The 19,439-nt window shown below is 42.8% G+C and overlaps 3 protein-coding genes and 1 long non-coding RNA gene across 4 annotated transcripts; 3 read left to right on the top strand and 1 right to left on the bottom strand.

Moving 5' to 3' along the window:
• The first annotated feature begins 3,795 nt into the window (after positions 1–3,795).
• LOC104583948 lies at positions 3,796–4,788 on the top strand. Its single transcript, XM_010237990.3, has one exon. It carries the CDS (start codon positions 4,098–4,100, stop codon positions 4,470–4,472), a length of 375 nt encoding a protein of 124 aa, XP_010236292.1. The 5' UTR covers positions 3,796–4,097; the 3' UTR covers positions 4,473–4,788.
• Positions 4,789–10,057: 5,269 nt separating this feature from the next.
• On the top strand, positions 10,058–11,809 carry LOC100828197 (transmembrane protein 230). The gene is made up of 2 exons (XM_003570419.4): positions 10,058–10,425; positions 11,359–11,809. Exons 1-2 carry the CDS (start codon positions 10,236–10,238, stop codon positions 11,478–11,480), a joined length of 312 nt encoding a protein of 103 aa, XP_003570467.1. The 5' UTR covers positions 10,058–10,235; the 3' UTR covers positions 11,481–11,809.
• Positions 11,810–14,899: 3,090 nt separating this feature from the next.
• Positions 14,900–18,437, top strand: LOC100827991 (ubiquitin-conjugating enzyme E2 22). Its single transcript, XM_010235596.3, has 7 exons — positions 14,900–15,160; positions 16,588–16,694; positions 16,804–16,948; positions 17,168–17,245; positions 17,377–17,489; positions 17,592–17,695; positions 17,957–18,437. Exons 2-7 carry the CDS (start codon positions 16,692–16,694, stop codon positions 18,261–18,263), a joined length of 750 nt encoding a protein of 249 aa, XP_010233898.1. The 5' UTR covers positions 14,900–15,160; positions 16,588–16,691; the 3' UTR covers positions 18,264–18,437.
• LOC112272032 lies at positions 18,303–19,035 on the bottom strand. Its single transcript, XR_002965711.1, has 2 exons — positions 18,845–19,035; positions 18,303–18,768 (listed from the first exon to the last, which is right to left on the bottom strand). It is a non-coding gene; the product is annotated as an uncharacterized LOC112272032 (long non-coding RNA).
• Between the last annotated feature and the right edge of the window lie 404 nt (positions 19,036–19,439).

Raw genomic sequence — 19,439 nt, 5'->3', positions numbered from 1 at the left:
CATACGTATTAGCCGCGGCATTCCTGTTGTCGAACTTAGAGCTGCATGCCTAGTTTAACTAGCTGTTTGATCCTAGAAAATCCAGGCTGCTTTTCTCTCTTCCACTCCTATATTTCTACGCGGCCGGAGCCAATAAGTAGCCACGCCACATGCGTGCCCGGCGGCCATGTGCTCCCACCCCAGATTAATCATGAAGCTTAATTAGCGCGCCCGCCCTGCCCTGCTTTCCCCGTACATGCACGCGAGAGACCATGCGTGATACACTCTGGGTCGCTTTTCTCAATCCGTAGTAGTCGTAGGGTCGAGATCGATCTCGTTTAGCCATTAGCATTGCAGATGGAGTTAATCAACCACGGCTCAAACAGGATCATATGTACTTATCCAGCATCTGACTCCAGTTAAGTACATTGAACACTGTGCCAGATGGACCTCGGATCCGGCTCCTCTCGATCTCCTGTACGGATGGACCTCGCGGGGCTCCTCTGCTCAGCACGAGGCTGTCAGGATCATCGGATAAAACTGCAGGCACTCTAAATTACTCCGCAAGTTAAATCCTGCCAACCAATTAATACACATGCCGCTTCGTCAGGTTCGACCGTCGCCATGCATGCAGCATCCACTCATTTTTTTTATTTTTTTTATTTTTTTGCCAGCCGACACTGCCTTTGCGTGAATTTATACGGACTGGGCAGTCGAGTCGAGTTGGCGTTGGTCGCATAAATGTATTGTCACCTTAAGCGACAAGAGCACGCCTGCGCCCCAGTGGTATTTTCAGTGAGAAATATTCGACGAGAACCAAGTTGCGCTTCAAGCTCCATGATTTATTTTTTCTTTTTCAAAATTCTCAAGACAATTATTTGGGAGGATGATGTTTTACAGACTTGTCAATTTTATAGTTCAAACCGTATTCATTTGAGGGTACGTAAAAACAAAATTAATATGAATATTCATGTTGTACTCTTTGTTCGTGATCCATCATTGATTTTCTTTTCATACATGTCCAACATAAGCTTAAGTTTGAACTTAAAATGTTACATGAAATAGAACATAATCTCTCCAATATACTGTAATTGTTTTTAGAATTTTTGCAAACTTTAAACATGGTTTCTAGTGGTTTCCGAGATATTTTTTTATTTATTTATTATTAGAATGACGACGCACATATGTTATATAAACTCATCCATTAGTCACATGCTACACGGCTGATATAGCTCTAAGGTTACTTAAATTTGATTATTTTAACAGGACACACGTCTTGTATATAAACGTAAGCACCACACAAAATTCTTGTCGATGAGATTATTCTTCATGACTTTATGACCCATAAATTAGTGGATCTAAAAATGTAGGAATATGAGCATACACACACACAAAACATATGAACTGTAGATATTGGAAATAAAAAATACAAAATTTGCAGAAATAAACATAGAAATAAAAAAGAATTTTATCCACATTTTTACTATGAAACTAATGTAGGCATAAATTTACATTATCTTTTCATATCACATTTTTCCATTATTTTTTATTCCATATAAGTATACAATGCGTCTGTAATATTTATTTAGCAAATGTTTCATGTATACCTAGAGATGGTTTGTAAATAACTAGTTTTAAATGTTTGATTTTGTATTTTACTAGACCAAAGTTGACATCTGCGTTGTTGTCAGGTTATAGATCTAAGTTGTGAGATAAATTAATCTAAGTTATCTAATCTCATTAAACTTGCCAAATTAGTAGATCTAAGTTCCTAAAATATCTGAGTGTGCTAAACATTCAATGCAACAAATACTCACTTCCAATTCGTTTTTTTCATTACATACCTCCTGTTTAATAACAAATTTGCAAAGGTTCATGCCTATACTATCGATGGAAAACGCCAAAAAAATACATACAAATTAGATATGTGGAAACAAGAAAATATGAGTAGTGCAAAGAACAAAACAAACTTATGAGCATCGGGTAATATTTGTGGTTAATATAAGTGTATTTTGAAATTGTCATCAATAAAGAAACAAGAAATAATGTACAACAAATAGAGCATTTTGAATTTTTCATGAACACTGCCACACGACATTGACGGGTTTGTACACATCTGAAAACTTTTGGTCTATTATTACCTTCACCAAACAGTCTTGACGTCAACTCAAGCTATAAAAGGCGACTATTGGGAGGCCAAACTTCGTAAATTGGCTCCTCTGTGAGTAAACTAACGCCTCGTCCATTGATAACTAAAGCGCCTCGTCCAGTAATAACAAAAGGGCGCCTCCTGCTGTCACTTGATATTGATAAAATTTAATATTTCATAATCTGTTTGTTATATTGTGGTCTTTATCCAATTTATAATCATCTCGAAAGTACTAAAGCCTGAATATACACGTTTATCTTTCATTCGTCTCCTAATTATTATATTGTCAACTTACAAAACCCGTAAGAGCTTAGATATTGTTTCACCTTCTCTATGCCAAGGAAGTCCGATACAACGGACTTCTCCCGCCTACCATAATGAGTTGGACTATATCAACGGCAATCGGTCTCATTCCTGCTCAACGTCATTTCCTGTATTCAACCTCTTTCCCTGTTGATGCCACGTGACCTACATACTTGTGTTGTGGCTAGAGTTATTGCTTTCAATATTTTTGTCTAATAATTTCTAAACTTGTTTTAGTTCTAGTTCTTCAATTAGAGATGACTAATTAATTAACTAATTAAGGATGTGTCTATCTCTCAGATCCGTTGGATTAAAATCTGTGGGTCATCTCCATCTCTCCTCTCCCACATGATATCGTTGGATTAAGATTCGACGGTCGAGAACTACAACCGATCTCTAACTAAAACTCGGTCAACTTCTCAATAGCAAAACCGATTAATTAATCAACCAAGCCAGGCAGTGCACAACCTCAACTCTATAAGCGAAGGCATACAAGAATATATGCTAGCAATATTGTTCACTTGTAGTGTTCTATTTAGTAGCTTGTGAATTGGAGATGCAGATTTATTTCGTACTCATTAGCGAAGCTAAAGTTTTAAATATAATATAAATTTCTGAATAAATACCTTATACTTGCTATGACGATACCATTTCTTTTTACCGGTTCAAATTTTGTTTCGATCTGTAGCAATTTTATGAGTGTACAATGTGCACGAAACTGGACAATCTTAGCGATCTTTCTTAACTCATTCGTGTTAAGAAATATTGAAGTTTTCATATCTTAGTGATGCAGAAAAATGATTCTTTCATTGATTATTAAGTTGTGTTGTCTAAGTCACAATAGTCTCGATCTGTATGCAGACTGCAAGAAGAATGGGTGTCTTAAATGTTTAGTTACTCTTGTATTCAACCTACTAGTGTTTTTAAGGCTAACAAGTTTGTGACCTGGAAACTTATGAAACCTTAGTTGTTACATATCTAATCTAGAAATATGAGCCTGCATGTATGTTTTTATATGTACATATCTAAAGCTGGCTGCATACAGTTTCTTTCTTCTTTTTTGTAACTCTTTTTACAACACGAGTTGGCTTGTTACAAACATGCAGTAATTTCTGATCCTGCAATTTCAAAATAACAATGCCGGGCCGATAGAATAATTACCTGACTGCAAATTAATTACTCCCTCCGATCAATAAAAAGTGTCGTCCATTTAGTACAAAATTTGTACTAATTTAGTACAAAATGAGCGACACTTTTTCATAGATGGGAGTGAGTAACTCCTGGCCGGCTCCATTCTTCCACCCACAATCATTTGCATCACATCATCATCATTATCTCTCCCTCATCAACCTTTTGCACTTGCCTAGCTAATTGCCTGGAGGCTGCCTCCGTCGGGCCCTCTCATATAATGCTGTTTCCTCCCGGCTCTTGCACTCTCCTTGATCGATCCTCCCATTGGCCGGTCATCATCACTGCCACCCCCCACGCCTTGCCCCCTCTTCTCTTACACCACCGCCTGCGCGAAAGTGCCGTCAAATGTGGTACGTGACGTAGTGGCCGCTGGCTTCTGCTACTTAAGAACAACTCGCCCAATCCTTCCTTCCTTCGATCGATCTTCCTGCCTCCGACGCCACTCAACTAGCTCGATCGCTCTGCTAGCTACTTCATGGGCATCGAGATCGACCAATCCGAGCTCCTGTCTCGTCAGCTCCCGCCGGTCCGGACGTCTGCCGGCGCCGGTGACGACGACGACGGGTGCGCCACGCCGACGGCGGCGGCGAACGTGCTGCCCGTGCCGTCGGCGTGCCCCCCGGCGCCGAGGAAGCCGAGGCCTGCGGCGCGCGCCACCAAGAGGACGAAGCGTCTCTGCTGCTGCCACCGCGGGCGGCGGTACTGGATCGTCGCCGTGCCGCGCGACCTCGATCTCGCCGCGGTGTTCGCGACGCGGCCTCCGTCGAGCTCGGCTGCAGGCGGGGGCTCGCTGGCGTGCAGCTGGCCCGCGGCGGCTGCGAAGAAGGTCCGCGTGCACGTCACGGGGTGATCTGACTGACACGGCCGGATGCATGCTGCATTGCTGCATATGCGTGTAGGCGGGATCCATAGCTAGCTTCTAGCTATGGCCGGCCGGTCATGCGTGGCGACTACAAGAGATGAAGCGCGCGGCACGGCATTGCGTCTAGCTAGCTAGCTAGTTTAGCAGTTTAGTTTTGCTTAATTAATTATTAACAGCCTCAGCTGGCTAGTGTAGGTTTAATCTAGTTTCCTTTTCACGCGAATAACCAAGTGTAAATGTAGTTGATTATATATTGTTCAGCAAAGTGATGATGGAGTCAATTCTCATACGGTGGACTTAATTACACACGGAATTTTGCTGCAAGTTAAATTTTTTTCCCACGAACTTCAAATCTGGTCCATTGCTAACTGGTACTATATTATTTTATCTTTCACCGTATTTTTTTTTTGAAGGGATATCTTTCGCCGTATTAAACATGGTGCAAGAAAAAAAAATGGCGGTGCCTCCTTCCTTCAATTGAACCAACTCTAAAAATTCAACTGTTTCCCTTGAAAAATCCAGCTGTAATCACGCTTTTATCTTGCCAAGTCAACGTACTGGTTAATTATATGTTACTTCTCATGCTAAATTTGTCAAAAGCACATTATATTTATCTTATAGCTTTAACTAATCCAAGCATGCATGTGAATTAGGTTAAAATGGTTTGCAATTTGAAGATAAATAGAGAAAATAAAAAGGTGGTGGAAAGGGTTTGCATGTAATGGCTAAAGGGGGAAAGGGGAATGACCAACAGCTTCCAAAGGGTGTACCTCATTGCCTTGGCCTGGTCCTTCCGATGCCTAAAAAGGCATGCGTATGCATGCATGAGCATCGAGAGCAGGGTAGATCTGGAGAGGCCAAAAAAAGGTGGTTAATTCCACTCAGATCTGAATGCTGTGGGGGCGCCATTGCCGGAGGGATTCAATGATTCTGTCCGCGGTGAACTACCACTGCCCCTGCATTTTTCTGGACAAGCCTGTGGCAGAACTACAAGTGCAACTCCATCATAGGGTGTCCATACTTTTTGTGTAATTTATCACCGGAGATAGATGCCAATTTTTGTGTATATATATATGGAGGAGTCCTAGCTCGTGAGATTTTTGTGCAATAGAAAATCACAATTTCACATATACACATTCATAGAAAGTTTCTCCACAAAAATGAACACTTATATATATGAGATGTGAGATCCAAAAATATGATCGATACACGGGCAGCGAAATGGTTTCAAGGAGCACACTCTCCTTAAGCTAACATTCCCTCCATTCAAGTTTATAAAGATACTCTTTAAATATTGGAAATTCAGGATTACAAGGTTTCTCTCGCATATCTCTCTTAATTCATTTTTTGTTGAGAAAAATACATTTTTGGTCCCTTAATCGTAAACAAAGTATAGAAATTGCTCCTCAACTCAAAATTGTGTACATTTGGTCCCTCAATCGGCAAAACCAGATACTTTCAGTCGTCCCTCTCCTGGATTCAAATGATTTTGACTAGCTTTGATTCCACATGGAGCAGTTTTCTCTTAAAGTTTCCAAGTCAAACGCCACGATGCAGAGTTGTGGGACCAAATGTATACAATTTCAAGTTCAGAGACCATTTCGGAGAGAAACCTGGCACCAATCACCATCGTGGCATCTGACATAGAAAATCCTAGAAAAAAACCATGCCACGTGGAGTCAAAAACAAGTCAAAACCGTTTAAATCCGAAAGAAGGGCTGAAAATATCCGATTTTGCCAATTGAGAGACTAAACGTATATGATTTCAAGTTTAGCGACCAGTTCTAAACTTTGCTGCCAATTGAGGGACTAAGAGCAACTCTAGCACTAGAGTTTCACTTTTTTGTTTTTCTCTTTTTTGTTCCTACTTGTTTCGCACTAGTACAGAAGAGGCTATCAGTGTCGGTAAAAAAAAGCTATCAGTGGCTTCTGGCCACTGATAGCCACTGACTTCTGGCCACACGTCAAAAAAAGCTATCAGTGGCGTGTCGGTCAAGACACACCTGCCACTAACGTCTTTGTACCAACAACGGCGGTCAATGCATATCCGACACTAATGGGCATTTAGGAAGTAAAAAAAATATAATTACATATTATTTCTATATACACAGTCGCTGCAACTATTTATTCCATATGCAGTTCTCACATCAAATTTAACACATGAGAATCATTATTCCATATGCAGTTCTTAGATCAAATTTAGCACATGAGAATCATTACAACGATACACATGAATTGGCACAAAAATTACATACAACATCTAGCTTTGTTGAATCTCAAATCAAAAACAAAATCTAAACTAAATTTGGTGTACATACGATCCACGTAAGATCTCCCTTGCCTTCTCCAAGCCAAGAACTTACACAGTTCAAGAAGATTGAAATAATCATAAACATAGAAATCACAAAAGATTGAAAATCACAAGCATCAAGAGATTTAAGTACTAGCAGGAGAGAGGGAAGGACAGGGGGGCTAGCTTGGAAGAACTCGAGCTCCATCTTGTCCAACTTCAACGGAAACGGCAGCATCCTTCCTCCGACGCCGTCGGCCAAGGGCGCGGCCCACGTATCCAGTGGCAGCAAGGTCGGATCCAGCCGTTCCGGCAGGAGAGAGAGAGAGAGAGAGAGAGACCTCGGGGAGGTTCCAGCGGGCAGGGATGGCAACCCGCGGGGCCGAGGGCGGCGGATCGGGGGGGGGGGGGGGGCGAGGACGGCGGTGGATCCGCGGGCGGCGCGCGGGGCCGAAGGCTGGCGGAATTGGATCCGGGATCGAGGGCGGTGCGCGGGGCAGATCCGGCTGTTGCCGGCGTCAACAAGGCAAGGAGGAGAAGAGGCGGGAGGAAGGAGTACTCGGGAGGAGGAGGAGCAGGAGAGAGAGAAGGGGGAGAGATGGTTGCTCGGGATGGAATAAAGGCAGGAGACGAGAGAGATGGGGGGAGATGCGGTCGGAGCGTGAGATGGAGGCAGAGAAATATCAACGGTCATGCTGGATACATGTCATCGATCCATGGGTGTGATGCTCCACCAATCGAATCGAAGCACGCAGATTCTGTGCGTTTTCTTTTTAGACTTTTTAGTGGTGGGTCTAATTGCAAAACCGCCACTGATGGTTTTAAAATTTTGTTTTCCTGCCTTTACAACATGTAATTAACAATGAAAGTTGGAAAATCCTTTGGCAACATTGGTTGGCATTGCAAGATGCACCTCTGTGCAAAAAATGAGTACATTATTATAAACTATGACACGGAAATTACTAGAATTTTGGACATCAATTTTTTGGGTGAACAAAGAACTATATAAGAATTTAATAAAATAATACCGCAGGACTATCAGTGGCGGGTATTTCAACCAACCCGCCACTGATAGCTTACCCAAATTTTCAAAATCTATGTATCTCATAGCAAATAGCTATCAGTGGCGTGCCCCAAGGAAAACACGCCACTGATAGCAAATTTGATTTTCATTGTTAAATTCGTAATATATTTTATGTTCGCCCAAAAAAATAATGAATTGTACTTTTGAATGTCTTTAGGCATGTTTTTGTCCCTACCACAAAATTAATCCCAAATTCAAAAAATTAGCATATAATTGTATGATTTTTGGGGGCATTTTAGAGTATTTTAAATTTCTAAAATTCATTTTACATCAGAAATAGCTCAAATTTGGAATGGAAACTCAGTTTGTCCACCTTAACATGCAAAAAGAAAAATTAAATAATAATAAGAAACTTAAGTACAAAATATGTGCAAATTGGGATCTCAGGTTAAAAGGTTTACTGGAGATTGACTCATAAGAGCCAAAGTTGGATGAATTATGTGCTTCATTTCATATTTTGACACCAAATTTTTTGTGTAGTTATATTAGTGTAATACTTGTTTCCATGTCAAGTTTCAGAATGTTTTGATCAAAATTGTAATTTATAAATTAAATTTAATAAAAGTAACCCTCAAAATCATACAAATACGTGACTTTTTTTGGAATTTTGGATTCAGTTTTTTGTTGTGATAGAAACATGCCTAAACACGCTCAAAAGTACAATCCATTAATATTTTGGGTGAACACAGAATTAAATAAGAATTTAATAATACAATCCCTTGGATCTATCAGTGGCGGGTATAACCGCTAAACCCGCCACTGATAGGTTACCATTTTTTTTCCAAAATCCTAAGTCTTTTAGGTCAACTATCAGTGGCGTGTCCCCATAAAAATCTGCCACTGATGATCGCACTATCAGTGGCGTGTTCCATCTGATACACGCCACTGATACCCCAAGCCACTGATAGTGGCGTATCAGTGGCGGTTTCTGTTTCGACCGCCACTAATGGATGTCCCGAGGGACCATGCTGACCAAGCATGGCCCAAAGTCGGTCCATCAGTGGTGTGTGCTTTGTACCCGCCATTGATTGGGGGCTATCAGTGTTGTGTCTAGTCTGCCCGACACTGATGGGGTCGCATATGACTCATTTTGTATTAGTGTCGGCACCAATTTTCTTCCTTGCATTGAGCAATTTCGCTTCAACACTAGATTTTCGCCTTAGTACTAGTACTGTTTTTCAATATTAATCGCCATTCATTCTCTCTCCATTTCGGCTATGCTTGGTGGACTGAGGACGGATAAAGTACAGGAGGTGAATACCACAAAAGCTCGTAATGGCCATAGAGAAATTAAACTTGTAATCATGACTCATGGAGAAGGCCCGACGTGTCATTGTCGCACCAAATTATCGATAGATACATTTTCTCTGTGCATATACGCAGCGGAATTGTGATGCGTAGATATCCCCGGTAAATGATGCGTTTCCTTGATGTCACCGTTGGTTTTTACGTTCTTAATTTGGTCGATAAATGCAGTGTGGGCCGGGCCGGGGGTACACGGCAAGTACGTACGGGCCGGCATGCATATATGGCGGGACGACAGCCACTTGTGTATCTACGCACAACACATGCACGTATGTCCCCCGCCCCACACAGCCGTGTATTTTCTGCATACGCAACGCTGCAGGCCAGGGGACACACATGCCCCAGCACCACCCAACCAACAACCATTTATGCATGTCTTGGCTGATAAGTGAAAAGGCTATTTCTCTTTTTTGATGGTGCGTACACTACCTTTTCTTTGCTTTACCGCGGCTCATTCTCACTAGCTTTTCTTTACTTTGCCATCTCATATATAAAACCAGCAATGATGTGTGTGTCCCTCTTCTTTGTTATCGTTGAGATGGCCTGAGTCCTGAGTGTTGTTAAAATGAAACACATGTTCTTAGTGAGTTCGCAAATTGGCTGCGGTACAGTCTAAGTATATGTGAGCATTCATCCAAACATTTCTAGAAGACTAGAACTGAACTAGAACGGTAGAGGCGTCCACGGTCCACCCAACTGAGGTCGAAAAATCCCCTATACACCACAAAAAAAGAGACGCGCAAACATTCGACACCGAAAACCAGCCCATTATTTCGTAAACTGGGCCTGTTGGCAAAAGGCCCGCTTCCAGAAAACGAGCCTCGGAATTGCAACCCAGTTCCCGTGGCGTCATCAAGCAGGTTGACCCAGCACTCCGGTAGTACTGATCCAATCCAAATCTGCTTCCGAAAGCGACTCTCTCTCTGCTTCCTTCGCTGCGTCTTTCTTCCACGCCGAACCAAAACCACAAGCCACACCTACCTACGACGGGAGAGACGATCCGCGCGCCGGATCCACACCGCCCCCGCGAAACCCTAGCTAACCTCGGCTCCTCCGGCTAGCCCGCCCGGCCATGGCCTACGTGGACCACGCCTTCTCCATCTCCGACGAGGACGACCTCGTCGGCGGGGCCATCGGCGGCCCGCGCGGCGCCCCCGTCAAGGAGATCGCCTTCGCCGCCGCCCTCCTCGCCTTCGGCGCCCTCGGCGTCGTCGCCGGCCTCCTCATGGCCGCCAACCAAGTCGGCGGCGACCGCGCGCACGGTGAGTCAGAGACCGCATCTCCTTTCCTCTTCCTCTCTCTTCTATCGGAAGAAACGAATCATTATTTCGTATAGGACACTCAGGTTGCTGCACTTTCCTAAATTTTGAGACATATTTTAGGGTGTTTCTAGCTGGGGGTTTGGGTTCGGTGCCTTGGACAGCCAGACAGGAATCAGTTGGGGTTTATTTCGCCGAGACATCTAATAGTAGTTCGTATTTGGGGGGTGAAAATTTTCACTGGCACATGCGTATTAGATTGCTGGAATATAGACAAAGCGGACTTAAAATTGTTTGATCGTGACCATAGTAATCTGTAGAAGAGATTTTGGATGTGCATGACATGCTCTTGCATTTGGTGAGTGGTTTCTGCTTTGCAAATGGAATTGGGTGTCAGGGGCCAAACAGTAGGTGTCCAGTCGCATGAAGCAGTTGGGCTGGTACAATTCATTGTATACCAGATGACATGAGCATGGATTTTAATTTATGTATGCAAACCAGCGATGTTTGCCTGGGGAATCAATGGGTATGGGGTAGTATAAAATTTCCTGTGAGTGCAGCTCTGCGATATTTTTACGGATAATAGTTTAGGCGCAGAAAAAAACATTCATGTCACCTCTAATGTACTCCCTCCGATCGATAATAAGTGTCTCAGATTTAGTACAAAGTTATAATATGGTATGAGGGAGTATGTGAATATGTGATTGTGGTATAACTTTATGCTATGAGGTCAGCTATAATATGGTATAAATGTGTAGAACTGAAAAATATAATAAGATGTGAGACTTGCGTGGATGCTGTTTCACACTCTTTTAAAATATCGATGGACTATCGTTTTTTTCAGTACCACTCATGAAGAAATCCATCTTGCAAAATAAGATGTGATGTTGAGCTATTTCCTTACGGAACCTTTGCAACTCTCTTTTGTTGGAACAGGAATCTTCTTCATGATTTTGGGCATCGTAATGTTCATCCCTGGGTTCTACTACACAAGAATCGCCTACTATGCTTACAAAGGATACAAGGGCTTCTCTTTTTCAAACATCCCACCAATCTAAACCAGCATTGCGTGCTAGTTTGGCTCATCTTGTCCAATGGCTCTACTGATAAAGCAAGCAGCCCTGTTATTTTTGTCGTGTACATTTCTTATGTCCTGTAGAATGAACTGCTAGTAGATATGTGCATATAAAATGCTACCATGATGATGCATTATGGTGTAGTGAGCTGAAAGGTTGTCAAATTTGTGTGTATGGTGAGTTGCTTTGCTATTATGTGAAAGTTATGTTCAGTTGTTACACTGTGATGTCTTCTCCCATGTCTGATAAAGAACATACATGATACATAGTGTTGCTCGCATGATCTTCTGTGCCAGTTTGTGCATTTTGCTTCTTCGTTGTCTCTGTATCACTTCATTGTAATCTCCACCCCGTCTCCTCACTGTCTCGGTTTCGTCCCTTTGTAATCTACACCCTTTTGTGGTTTATTCATTTGGTTGATTTGGTTTCACCGTTTCTGTTTCGTCCCATGTGTCTGATAAAGAACATACTTCAGCTCATTCATTCGTTTGGTTTCACTTAAATTTGCTACATAAAAATTTGGGGTTACGCACCTCCGGAAGTTGAAATGATGCTCCACAGAATCAGTTGGGCACTTTAAGGTTCTGTGGTTTATTATGTATCAATTGAAACGAACATGATCTTTTCTTAGCTATCATTTCATCATGACCAGAGTAATCTTTATGAAGAGATTTTGGATGCGCACGGGAGTTTATGACCTGCTTACATCTGGGTCTATGACCTGCTGACATTTGATGACCAGATCCTACTCCCTGTACTCCAAATTAAAAGATGTTCTAGCATAATGCTACGGGGTCAGCAACAATTTGGTATAAGTGATGTATAGCCGAAAAACAAGATGTGAAAAATAATATGCATAACAGAAAGCAAGCGACCAGTTATTTTCGTGGTGGACATTTCTTCTCTTCCGTCTTGTAGAATGAACTACCAGTGCATAGACGATGTTTCAAACTTTGTGGGTACGGTGAACTAGTGCGCTATCCTGTGCAGAAGCTTATGTTTGTTGTTGCACTGTGCAGTCTGATAACATCCTTCGTGTTGCTCGCCGAGTCGCGTTCTGTGTCCTTTTATCTTTGTGCGGTGTGTTTCTTCGCTGTACCTGCAGTGCCATGTAATCTTCAGTTCTTCACCTCTCTGTCCCTGTTATCCATCTGTAATCCACTCCCCTTTGTGGGAATACTGCTTTCAGCTCATTACTTCGTGAACATCAGTTATTTATTGGGTGTCACAAAAATGTTATGCAAAAAGTCTTAATCGGATACCCCTAGTTCAAAGATTATTACCAATTGCTCTAGTTCAAATTCGTGCCAATCAATCGGAGGGAGCAGTACATTCGAGGATCTAAAGATTATTACCATTTGCAGAACATTATTGTTTGCTCGGTCATTATTCCACATCTAACTAGTCTACTAAATTTTAGCGGCTTTAGTTATAGAATTGTTTGGTTTCGGAAGTATCTGCTGATGGATGTAGATCTGACGAAATGTCCATCAGTTCAGCTAACTTGACTTCGGGATCTGTTTACTCAGAACAACGTCTGACAGATGTTGATCTGGCCTTCCCAACATTTATTTCTTGATGATGCACTCAATTGGAATTGTCTACCAAATGGTTTAGAAGGGAATCGAGATTAAAAGACAACGGCAACGGCCACATCCACAGTTTCAATTATTCTCGAAAATTGCCAGAAAGAAAGATCTACGGAGTAAGTTATCAAATCCAAACATCCAAACAAAAAAGAAATACGACGACAGCGATTCCGAGATCAAAGGGAACTGTGGGCGCTTAAAATTTGGATGGGGCAAAAACATGACGCGCCCATCCAATCGTGAAGCGGCGTCTCTTTGGGCACGTTGTGCAAAGGGCGGCTCGTCCATGGAAATCAACCGAGCACCCGTTCGTCTGAGCCGTCTCAAATCCAAAACATTAATCAACAGGGCAAAAACAAAGGACAAAAGAGATTTGTTTTGTAGAAGTATGGCCAGATATTGTGGCTTGGAATTAAAAGAAGATGGATCTCCAAACAATCTTCTCCTGGCTATTCAATCTAGGCTCCATGCGGCAGTCAGGATGCCATTGAGCGGCGCCTGCTGTTGACTCATATTATAGAGCCCAAATTTCCTCAAGATCTCATATTACAACGAAGTTATAAATGAAGAAATTTTACCCCACAAAAATAGCAATTGATCCAACCGAGAAAATAAGAACAGTCATCGACAAGGAAAAGATCTGGATTGCATATCCATAAGCGAAACAAGAATGAGAGGAGGAAGAAGACAAGCGGCGGCGGTGGCTGGTTCACAATGCACACTGGGGTTGGGATTTGATGGGCTTAGGGTTCGCGAAGGACCCCGTCATTTATAGGGGCCGACCTGCGCAGGCAGCCTATGAACGTGTAACACGCGTCCCACATAATTGGACTCTATCTGGGCCTGGTAACAGCAGCCAACAGATCTCCGGCCCAGTGTATCCTACATTGGGCATACGAGAAAAGGTTTTTTTTTTCTTCCTCTCTCAAAAAAAAAGCAAAGGTTTTTTTTTTCAGGGGGCGGGACCCCCTAAAAAACGAGCAAAGGTTTTTTTACGGTTAGCTTGTTTTTCTTTTCGGGCATGGGAGTAGTACAAAACTGTACTAGTAGGTTCTCTTTGTTAATTCGCATTATTGAACATATTGCAACAGGGTAATCCACACATTATTGAACAGATTGCAACAGGCACCGGGTACAGACGTGGCGTGGGCGGATGCAAGGTTTTACTTTGTTAATTCTTCACAAACTGACAAAAGTAGAAGAATGTGTACCGCGAGGTTATCTCAGCTCGATGAAAGTTGGCTTAGCTCCAAGCGTGCGTGGTTGCTGGAGTGTAGTTGTTGGAAGCGGCGGTTAACGTTTGGTGGTTCTATAAACTCATGTTTTGGCATCCGATTTGATGCTGCTATGGGATACACTCGGTTCCAAATTGTCAAGCTGGCATGTAAACGAGTCGAGTAGCAGGCAAACTTCAGGGATGCCAAATTTAAATACATGAACGCAGAGAAAGAGCGAAGCTATAAAAAATGTGGACACAAGTTTTTTTTTTTGGCTAGAAGTACAGATATCATCCAATTTGGGAAATCGCATTTGCTGTGGCTACGGTCGATTGGATCTGCCGCTGGCCTGAGGTGCACGTCGAGTTCGCAAATCATCTCATCCATCAATCAACTCCAACTGATCGACGACATGATAAAAATTCGATCGGCAACAACCACCCGCGATCGGCGCCGCTCTCATCAATCCCTTCTTGTTATCACCGCTCGCTCTCTCTCTCTCTCTCTGCCCGGTGGGCCAGCTCCAATCAGCAACCAACGACAATGACTCGCATCCACACCGGCCGATCGAGATCTCTCTCGAGCTGGCCGGCTGGCCGCAGCTGTCTGGAATTTCAAACCGGCGCGGGCCGCCCTCCAACGGCTACGCGCCTCCGACCGTTTTCACGCTCCTCCGCCCGGGGGGCCCACGCCCACGCCGACGCGCTGCCGAGATCCGTCTACAAAAAGTACTCCACCGCCCGGTGGCAAAGGTAGAACGCCACGTCACCCCCCTCTCTGTTCTCCGATCATCCCGATCCGCAACGCCCGGCCGCCCCGCGAATCCCGCCAGCCCAGATTTGCTCCGATTCCTCCGGTAACTCGCCCTTCCTTGCCTTATTTCAACCCTTTTCCTTTTACACTGCCCTGAATCATATCCCCCCATCTCGTGATGCCTGCTTGTTTAGCTCGATCGGCGGTAGGATTATTAGTGAATTTTGGGAGACACCGGCGGCGATTTTTTTTTCCGTCGGGGTTTTAAGTCTGTGCGTGCGTGCGAGCGATGCCTTAATTTGGAAGTATTTCGGCGAATTTGGTCAAGAAATAAGTAGTAGGCCACCGGGTTTGCAGTTTGCACATTCTGTCAAGTGAAGGTGACGAGAGCTTCGAGGTTCCTAGAGGGAATTCGCGCCATTGTTCTAGTACTCGTTTTCCTGCGTACACACCTTTTTGTCTCCTTGAAGGCTGTAGCGGAGACGCGAAGAATAGCGTGCCTATCTTCTGCAGAGACGACCCGGGATGTGTTCTCTCAACTACTCCTACACATGGTTGTCTCGGTTGGTGCTACTTTTGCAGAATCAACTGTAGGAACCTGTATTCCTTAAGAAGCTGAGCTACTTTCGCTCTGCCGATGGATTCTTATCAGGGATTCAGGGAGATGGGGAGAATTGGAAATTGGAACGACTTGCTTTATGATTCACGCGAGTTTGATATGTTAGCCAGGTATAGACACAACGTTCAGAAACCAAGAGGTTGGGTGGGGTGGGGGGTGGGTGATGTTTTTATCCCCGAGTTCTGTTTCTGATCTCGAGATGGTGGTACATTTAACAAGAACCGGGTCACAGTTTGTGTGATCAACTTAATTCTGAATGCAACTAGAGTCATCACCTGCAAGCATAGGACCAATAGCATGTGCTGTTCATATGCAGTTTTACTTCGGTCGACATGCCACATTGTGTGAGCTGCATTGGTTACCCACCAATTTTATGATGAATCCGTTCGTAATGTGCCGTTTCTCGTTCGGTGGCCTTGAATATCAGGAAATGGTGCAAAAAAATGCTAACATGGTCTCTTGCTCTGTTCATTGCGCTACTTACTACACTGATTGTAATGTTGGAGTTAAGTTGACTCCTACGCTGGTAAGAGGCAGAGCTTTAGTTCAAGCCAGAACAGCAGTGGCAAAGCTTCTGGTGAGTTGCCATGAGACAAGCTTTGTTAAGATTCTAAACTATTGAAAATGGAGCAGAGCTTTGGCCCAATGCCCCAATCCATAATAACAGCGGCACCCTTCATTCTTTGAGTCGTGTACTTTGTATTGCATGCCTGAGAATCCGAGAGAGATTTGCACAAGCCATCTGTACAATCAAGTATAAGATTTATTGTTTGTACCACCCTCTATATGAAATTTGATAAATACAAATACAGTCTTGTACTTCAGAAGTTCTATAAATTAAGTTATGCTAATATGGTTGCTATATCTCTTTGAGTATTTGCCCAGGTGATGTTAACTGCTGTTTCCTGTAGGTTGCATCTGTTGTCAGAAATTTTATCACTATCGGGAGAGGGCATATCCCCTCATTGCAGTTGCTGACGTAGCCCAAATAAAGCTATTTGCTGCCTTTGCTTCCATGGTGATTATTAAAGTTCATTTTCCATGGCAAATTGTTCCATTTCCATAACAAAATTCTGCTACGAAGATCTGCTGTTCTAATGGTTTTAATGTGGCTTGTGTTTATGAAGGCAACGAACGAAAACCTTCCGCCGAACGTCATTAGGCAACTGGCTAAAGAATTGAAGAATCTTGACGAGTCACCTCCAGAAGGGATTAGAGTGATTGTGAATGACGATGACTTCACTAGTATTTCTGCAGATATAGATGGCCCTGGTAAGGTACAATTAATTAAGAGGTTCTGATAGTTTATAAGCACTAACAGTTTTTCTAGCTGCTTCCTAATGTATTTCTTGTGTTCATAATTAAGTACTGAAAAGTATGTTTGTTTTCTGATTTATATGTCATAATCTGAATTTATACAAATCTGTACTTCATTACCGTGTTTTTCTCTAAAAACTGGATACTGGAATTCTGAATCTGGAAATGGTTCAGGTGGGACTCCATACGAGAATGGGATTTTCCGGATGAAGCTAGTATTGTCCCATGACTTTCCTCAATCTCCACCGAAAGGTCTGGCTATCCTTTTCATAGCAGAAATCTTTTTGTGTGTGTATCATCATGATACGGAAGCTTGAGCAATTGGATTATGTTATTTACTTAATTATTTTTTGACACGTTTAAACTGCCTTTTCACTTACTAGGATTTTTCGTGACCAAAATTTTCCATCCAAACATATCAAGCAGTGGTGAAATATGTGTTAACACACTGAAAAAGGATTGGAATCCTAGTCACGGGTTAAGGCATGTGCTACTTGTAAGTACATAATGCAATATTGTTTGGCCTATTCTTTCTAGTGGTAATAAATCAGCTGTAATTGTTGATTATAACTGTCATTTTCATTTTCGTGTGTGAAAGGTTGTGAGATGCCTACTGATTGAACCATTCCCGGAATCTGCCCTCAATGAGCAGGCTGGGAAGATGTTACTTGAGAACTACGAGGACTATGCTCGGCATGCAAGGTTACCTTTTTGACTTTTATATTTTGTATCACTGTGTCAATATAGATTAAAGACACCCAAGTAGACATATCTACGACTCTAGCTGCCTGCACTATACAAGGGGAATCATCGTTTCTTTCTCCTTTGTCAAAACTTAAGAGTGTTATGCCCATCTAGCCGTCTATTGTATTCAGCTAGATGTGATGTTTTGTCGCAGATACCATTGCCATTGCTTTGACAAATCAGACCACTGCCTAACCTTTCACACGCGCCATTATGCAGGTTATACACGGGGATTCATGCCCTCAAACCCAAGAATAAGCCCAAGAGTGGCGCTATTACAGAGTCAACCACAGCTCTAAACGTGGATCAGTCAAACACAATTGTTGGTGAAAATCCACCCACGGCTCAATGCGCCACTACCACCAACAAAGTGCCCGGCTCGAACTCGCAGGATCAGAATGCTCCTTCTGATCCTGCTCTTGGATCATCTGCAGCAGTGCCAAAGAAGGAAGGGCCTGCTGCGACAAAAGCCCCTGTCGATAAGAAGAAGATAGATGCGAGGAAGAAGAGCTTGAAAAGATTGTAAGAAGTAGCAGATGAATGAATGTTGGGCTCCAGGTGACGCGAGAGGCATGTGTATTCTATTGATTTTTGAATCCATTACCTGGGAAAATTCCGTCGAGAAGAATGTGGATAGATATCTTGCATCAAAACTGTGTAATGACAATTGCCCCGAAGGAAACATTTTCTGTTGAATTTATTGGTCATGTGTATTCTATTGATTTTTCTTGTGTCTTCGAGACGAGAAAGACGCCAATGCTCTAGTGCTCCCTGACTCATAATCATCAATTCATCATTGAGTAGCTGGTCGACTGGCTTTGGCTTGGCCCACCGAAATGTTACGATTACGAATCCAAGCATGGTAGGGGCCATCTGATGGAATCTGTCAGGAAACATTTGTGTTAAATTCTTGGCCCACTGCAGTTCGTCGGTTCTTCAGGATAGGAATCAGCACAGCTCTGGTGCAATGATCCCATGATATCAGCTGCCAAAATTCTATACGGCTCCTGTTACCGGTGTCCTGTCTAAGCCTGCATCATGGTGAGGCGCAGTAAGATAAGATCTCCACTAAATTCTCTGAATCACTAAATATCAAAAAAAAATCACCTTAATTATCGCCTTTTGTAGGATCAGTATGACATCTACATATGATCTTTACAACTGAGGAGCGCTGATACCATCGGTAAAATGATTGGAACTCGCAATTCGGACAAGACAATTTCACGACAAACAAACGGTTCAATTCCCGCTGAAACTAGAAAACATACCGCATTCTAAGGAGTATCTCAGCTGAGGCCGTAAACTCACGTCAGCAATTTTCTCATAAAATACTACGAAGGCGAAAGTACTTTTATGACAACCTTTGTAATAACTTTTGGTTTTATCATTAACCAAAGTTTTGAGATATTGAATGCACGTGTTCTAAGAGACGTCTAATGGTTAAGATTGACATTTTTTTTTTGCTGATTCTCACCGGCCATGTGTTTTCCAAGCAACACAAAGATCTCACAGAACATTAGGCTAATAATTAACCGGGGATTCTCTACTTGATGCTACTACGTACCAACCAATTACTACCAGCACACATCCTTCCATGTCATCCAGGATAAGGATCGCCAACTCAACTGGTTTTGTCCCATTCCCAAGTGCATCTGTTTTACATGTCAGCGCTGTGTTTTATATACCACGATTATCTCTCGCC

Source organism: Brachypodium distachyon, chromosome 3, assembly GCF_000005505.3.
Source record: "Brachypodium distachyon strain Bd21 chromosome 3, Brachypodium_distachyon_v3.0, whole genome shotgun sequence".
Taxonomy (NCBI): domain Eukaryota; kingdom Viridiplantae; phylum Streptophyta; class Magnoliopsida; order Poales; family Poaceae; genus Brachypodium; species Brachypodium distachyon.
Note: the sequence above shows the minus strand (reverse complement) of the source record. Positions and strands in the feature narration are given on the sequence as shown.

What these genes read in the sequence shown, in the direction of transcription:
- LOC100828197 (XM_003570419.4), top strand. Translation starts at nt 10,236, where the DNA reads ATGGCCTACGTGGACCACGCCTTCTCCATCTCCGACGAGGACGACCTC. An exon ending in CGGCGGCGACCGCGCGCACG is followed by an intron (nt 10,426 to 11,358) that starts GTGAGTCAGAGA and finishes TTGTTGGAACAG; the next exon opens with GAATCTTCTTCATGATTTTG.
- LOC104583948 (XM_010237990.3), top strand. Translation starts at nt 4,098, where the DNA reads ATGGGCATCGAGATCGACCAATCCGAGCTCCTGTCTCGTCAGCTCCCG.
- LOC100827991 (XM_010235596.3), top strand. An exon ending in TCCTCAATCTCCACCGAAAG is followed by an intron (nt 17,246 to 17,376) that starts GTCTGGCTATCC and finishes TTCACTTACTAG; the next exon opens with GATTTTTCGTGACCAAAATT. An exon ending in GACTATGCTCGGCATGCAAG is followed by an intron (nt 17,696 to 17,956) that starts GTTACCTTTTTG and finishes GCCATTATGCAG; the next exon opens with GTTATACACGGGGATTCATG.